This window comes from Siniperca chuatsi, linkage group LG20 (assembly GCF_020085105.1).
Source record: "Siniperca chuatsi isolate FFG_IHB_CAS linkage group LG20, ASM2008510v1, whole genome shotgun sequence".
Lineage (NCBI taxonomy): Eukaryota > Metazoa > Chordata > Actinopteri > Centrarchiformes > Sinipercidae > Siniperca > Siniperca chuatsi.
In genome coordinates, this window is record NC_058061.1 from 26,307,250 (window position 1) to 26,313,249 (window position 6,000).

A 6,000-nucleotide genomic window follows, 5' to 3' on the forward strand; every position below is an offset into this window, starting at 1 on the left:
AGCTAACCATCCACATGTTAAATTGCTAGAAATAACTTGAGAAAATGTTGTTAATGTTCATGTTTATGAGATATCCCGTTAGTGCTGGAACTCCAAAAATACTATACGTTGGGTGTTCTAGATGTTGGTGTCATTGAGCAAGTTGGATTAACACAGGTTACCACCTGTGACAACAGATCTCTTCCTCTTTATTTGTAGAACTCTGGAAAATATAATGCAAGAAACACCTGGAGGACACTATTATAATAGTAATATAACATAATAATATCAATATGATTAAAATATTGTACATATATTATTACTTTATATTGATACCATTTGAGAAAAATAATCTCACCTAAAAATGAATAGTGTACAACAGAAAGTATGCAACTGTAAATATAGTATGTATGCTGTATATTTCAACAAAATATGACATAGAAAAGGTTTGGATAAAGTGGGATAAAGAGACCAGGTATGAATGCAGTACTGACTAAGCAACATAAGTTATTTTAAGTGTACTGCAAAAAAAATATGCAAAATATTTGGATAGAATACTATACCACCATAAAATTATCCAATAATGGTAGCGTCACAAATAATAGCCCTGGCCAAGGTGAATAAATAAAGACCAGTTGCTAAGAAAACCTGGGTAAAAAACATTGAGGGGGGGTGTCAATCACATCTGTATATCAGTGGCTCACATGGTAAATTCAGCATAATATTGTACATTTCCTAATTCCATCAGTACAACAGCAGAGTCATGTCATTCTCACCACTCTCCTGCTCTTACTTTATTATTTTTTTTATACACAAATATTTTCAGTCATAAATGATTGCCACTTGGTTCCACTTTGCCTACCAGGAATGAAAGCGAGTACCCCCACTCAGTTGTTGGAGGACTTTTCATTTTGAATATCTGTGCAGGAAATGATGAAAAAGAGCAAACAGCAACAGTGAATGAAAACAGTATTTCTGTAGGAGAAGAGACAGTGCTCTCAGCAGAGTGGTGAGTATGACATGACTCTGTTGTACTGATGTAAAACAGGTAAACGTGGAGGGAGTGTTGAGTTTGCATTACCCGGGGAACAGGTCAAATAAGGAGTGACTGTTTGTTTCTAATAAAGCCTGTTTCAGATAAAGGCCTGGTTCTCTTTGCTGTTGAGGTAAATAAAGGCCACTATTTGAGAATTTACAGTATAAGCCTTTAGTGTCTCCAGACGGAGCTGTGTGAAGTCCGATAAACGTCCTCAAGTGATGTCACTTGAGTCAGTGTCGGTTGGGTCTGAAGACTACAATAAAAATGAAAAAAATCTGGAGGTGTGGAGTTAGAAAGAAGTGAGCTTACCAGACCTCTGTAGACCGCTGCTCATCTCTGCTCAAGACTAGAGGCTCCAGGCTGTTTGTCACTATACCAGCACAACACACTGGAATCCGCAACCAAACTGTTAGCAGTCGGGTTGCATTGTGAGTAGGTTTTGACAAGGAAGAAGAATGTGTGGAATAGACGAAGTCTCTGGTTCTGCTGCATCGATTTTGATCTTTTTTTTCTTTTTTTTTTAAACTGTCCATTGTGAGTCTGACAATGTTATAGGAATGCAATGCTAAATCGGTGGAGTTCCCTTTGACGTCACTATAGAGACTCACATATTTCTCACAAATAACACAAAAACAGGAAGGATCCAAACCGGGATTTCGCTTTAAGTTCTAGCAAATATTTTGATTGAGGATTTTTTAAATTTATTTTTTTATTTATTTATAAATAAATTTAGCACCAATTCATAATAGAAGTTATCTCATTGCACTTTTCCTATAGAGCAGGTCTAGCAGGTCTTATTTTTTTTAATAAATAGTAGAGTAGTAATTGTAGTGTTAATATTAATAAATTAGTAATAATAGGAATGACAGCTATAGGAAAAATAATGTCAGTATTAGTAACAGAGCCAATAACAACAACTGTAGCAGCAGTTGTCAAGCAGGAACACGGGGGCAGCAGGTGGCCCACAACCACAGATCCAGTCTCTGCAGCTCCGGAGGCAGAAATACCTGCTGAAAGCAACAGGAGGAGAGTGGAGAGAAACGAAAAAGCACAGAACTACGGGGGAGAGAAGATGTCGAGTTAGTAACATGCAGTAATGGGATAGAAATGCATACGGATGGAGAGGGAGAGGAGGAGAGTCTAGGCCTATAGCAGCATAACTAAGGGATGGTTCAGGGCTCACCTGAGCCAGCCCTAACTGTAAGCTTTATCAAAGAGGAAAGTTTTAAGCCTACTGTTAAATGTGGAGATGGTGTCTGCCTCCCGAACCCAAACTGGGACCTGATTCCACAGGAGAGGAGCTTGATAACTGAAGGCTGATTGTAACAGACAGGACACAAAATCAGGCTGACCTTGTATTTTCTCTGCTGCTCTTGTCTTCAGGTGGAGGACTATTCCGGGAGGAAAGACATGAGTGTGGAGGAGATGGAGAGATGGCTGGCTCCTGTACTGGGATATGACAGTTAGGCGCAGTGTGTGACTGCTCCAGCAGTAAACTGGACCACAGAGGGATCAGAGCAGGCAACACAGAATTTACAGTCACAGGTTTACAGTCCAACCATTCCACTATAGATCACGCAGGTTGTTACTGTGGCCGCTTACATAGAGATTCACTGACATCCCATAGTATAGGCCTTATCATTTTACTCAACATTTTTTACTGTACATTTAAGAATGAGTCTGTGCCAACGGGTTATGACCAACTCACTACTGTTAAACACTACACACACACAAGTACATTATGTGTAATGATAAAATTATCTCTTAAATGTATTCCTTGTTTATTAATGGAGTGAGGCCTACACATGAAGTGAAGGAATCTGTTGGAAATCACGTGGTGTTGCATCACCGTCACATATGTGTCTTCAGTAGTGCATGAGCTAAAATGTTCACTTCTATTATTTAGCTCAATGTTGAGATTATTATTTTCGCACTCATCCCTGGGCTACGCTGGGTATCTCCAGAGTCAGTCAATATCTGTGGATTTGCTGATTATAAAAACATTTTAAAAGATTTGTTTTCCATTTACTAAAATGAGGCAAACGTCTTGCATCAGTGTTTATATTATCGTAAAGGGATAGTGGGAAGATACTGGGAAAATCTGCTGATTTGCTTTCTTTCTGAGAGTTAAATGAGGAGATTAATATCAATCTCATTCTGTGTTAAATACAGAGCAGAAGTCAGGATGTAATTGACCTAGCTTAGCAGAAAGACTGGGAGCAGGGGGAAACAGCTTGCCTGGCTAAGCCAAAGTTCAAAAACACACCTATCAACAGAAGCTAAAGCTCACAGATTAACATGTATCTCTTTTTTTTTTAGTACACAAACAGAAATGTGGATGAACAACAGTTTATCCATCTGTGTAACATCTCTGCCTATAGCACAATCGGTGAACACCTGTTTTGGTGTTGGTCTCTGTACAAGCACAATGGTACCAAACTTGCCAGCCTCACTGTGACAACAAGACTCCATGAACAGTCACTGCACCTGCTTGTGATTTTGTGTTAGTTAGTGAGCTTTAGAGGTGTTGGTCGATGTATTTTTGATCTTTGGAAAGAACCAGGCTAGCTCTTTCGCCCTGCTGCCAGTCTTATGCTAAGCTAGGCTAACCACATCCTGATTCCAGCTCTGTACTCAACACACAGACATGAGATTGATATCCATCTTTCCATCTCACTCTTGGACAGAAAGTGAATAAATGTAATTCCCAAAATGTCCTTTAATGCAAACAGCTTTAGAAGAAATTTGCTTCAGTAAAACCCCCAAATGATTGTGATTAAAATCAGGAAATATCTGATCAAAGAATCAGTAAAAAAGACTAAGGATCTGTTCTTACGTTCAGTGCCAACTTTAACGATATGTTTCGATTACAGTTTTATACTTGGTGGTAATTAATAATAATAATTAATTCACCATGGAAGTAAGTAATGAGGTAAACAGCCCAAAATTTAAATAATGCTTCACATGTCCAATATGTATAAAAACAAACTAATTACTACAACCAAAGAGTAAACCCTGGACACATGGGAAGTCAGTAAGAACATTTCTAAACCACAAATTTTAGATTTGTATGTGGAAGTGAAAGTTTAGGCGTTTGCATACAGATTGTATTTATTTCAATTTTAATTATTTTTTTTAAATGATCATTTTATTGTTCTTGTGTAAAGGTTTTAGCATTATCAACATTTGTGTGGAGGCTGTAGCTTAAAAGCATGTTCACATGTTCAGTTTATTAATGTTGATTACTTAAAAGCCACATTGTAAAATCATTTATAAAGTGATAAAGTTTTGATTAAATTATACAATTGAAGATTTCTGTTAAAGAGATGCAGCCAGTATGCCACCCTAAAAATGAAGTGCTTCAATCCACACAGCAGTAACAGGAGCTCTTATTGGCCAGCTGTCATTTTCAGAGCCCCTGTGTTGAAACTCACTGTCTGTGGGTTTAGTTTTTGGTGTGACACATTGCTGCATTGCCTTAAACTACAGTGAGAATGAAACAAAGTGTAAACTATGAAGCAGGAGATAAATAATTTTATAAGCCTTTCAAAGAGTAACACCCCCTGAAAATCTTGTTTTTGCTGACCTCCACTGGTGTAACTTCTCACCCTGCTGCAGTGATGCACAGGTGGACTCCAGGACCCTGTGACATCACTGCTGGGTGACTCATCATCAGTGATGCTGGCTGAAGTCACAAGTGAAACTTTCAACCAGAGAGGGCAGTAGGTTCTGCTCGTCAGCCTGCTGAAAATCATTTTGAGTCATTTCTGAGGGGAGTCGGTGAGGTTTTACAAATGCCTGTCTTCCTAATGTCAGAAGGTGGAGGATCAGAGGACACATTTTTAGATCAATTTGAATAATTGCATTGTCTTTTTAAAACAGTATATACATTTAACTGGTTCAAAAGTATTCAGTTACACATTTTTTCTACACCGTGCAGTTTTCCTCAAAGTGAAGAACAAAGCAGTACTAATGACAACTAAACACAATGAAAATGTTGAAAAACCTTGAAGATTTTCTAAATGCAGGAAAAACGACTGTACCATCGTGTAGAGCTGTCACTTAAACAAACTTGAATGAAACTTGTTTCTGACTTGATAAGGAACCAAACAGCTATTTGCTGAAGGTTCATGGCTGTCATAAGAACAATAATAATAATCATTTACAATCAAAGATAGGGTTACAATGAAATACAGTGCGTTTCCGCTCGGTTGTAAAGACTTAAGTGAACCAAGCAAGTCTCATCTTATAAAGTCTCATCTTCAAATGATTATAGTGGGAAGCTGGGTTAACCCTTCGCAACATCTGTGGTTATCAGCATTTCAATTCACTCTGAAAAGCCCTGATGTGCTGCAGTGGCTGATCTCTGTTTGTATGAAACTTTGTCAGTTTTGTAATCAGTTTTACTTTGAAACTGTTAACATTGAAAAATAAAGTTGTGGATAAATGATGGTGGTATTGCAAACACTGTAAAACAGGAACAATTGAACAGTGCTATTTTGTTAAAAATAAATCATTTCAACATATTTTCTGTTAGTCTTTCTCTCAGTTTACACCTCCGGTCCACCTTATATAAAACCAGATTTTGATGTTATTTAGGGGTACTCCTCCGATTATACACAAAAATGTCAGTTTACTGGTCTCAGCCTGTGAAAACAGTTGTATAATGTCTTCTGTGGCTCCGCAGGAGCTTTGTCAAGGCTGAGAAAATTACCTCTAATGATGTCATAGTGATGTCATCTGGGGTTATCTCAGCTTGGGCTTTAAATCTACACGTTTATAACAGAAATCCTGTGTCACAGCTTGGGGCATGGAGTTTGAAAGATGTGGGCATTTGCCCGGCAGCAAGGGTCTAAAAAGGCTATTGGTTGCATTATGGGAAGTGTAGGACACAGCGTTTTTAGAGCTTGACCCACAGCAATTAAAAAGAAGAATCTTTCAATGTGTGTTGCAGATTTTTACCATTCTTCTTTTTTAATGTG

General features: G+C 38.0%; 1 protein-coding gene across 3 annotated transcripts in view; it reads left to right on the forward strand.

Moving 5' to 3' along the window:
* Window positions 1-5,544, forward strand: part of mtr (5-methyltetrahydrofolate-homocysteine methyltransferase) — a 72,203-nt gene extending 66,659 nt beyond the window's left edge. For all 3 annotated transcript variants that reach the window (XM_044179197.1, XM_044179198.1, XM_044179199.1), the window contains exon 33: window positions 2,402-5,544. In XM_044179197.1, coding sequence (XP_044035132.1) covers window positions 2,402-2,485 — 84 coding nt within the window. In that variant the 3' untranslated portion in view covers window positions 2,486-5,544. The remainder of the gene's footprint in view (window positions 1-2,401) is intronic.
* Window positions 5,545-6,000: the final 456 nt, after the last annotated feature.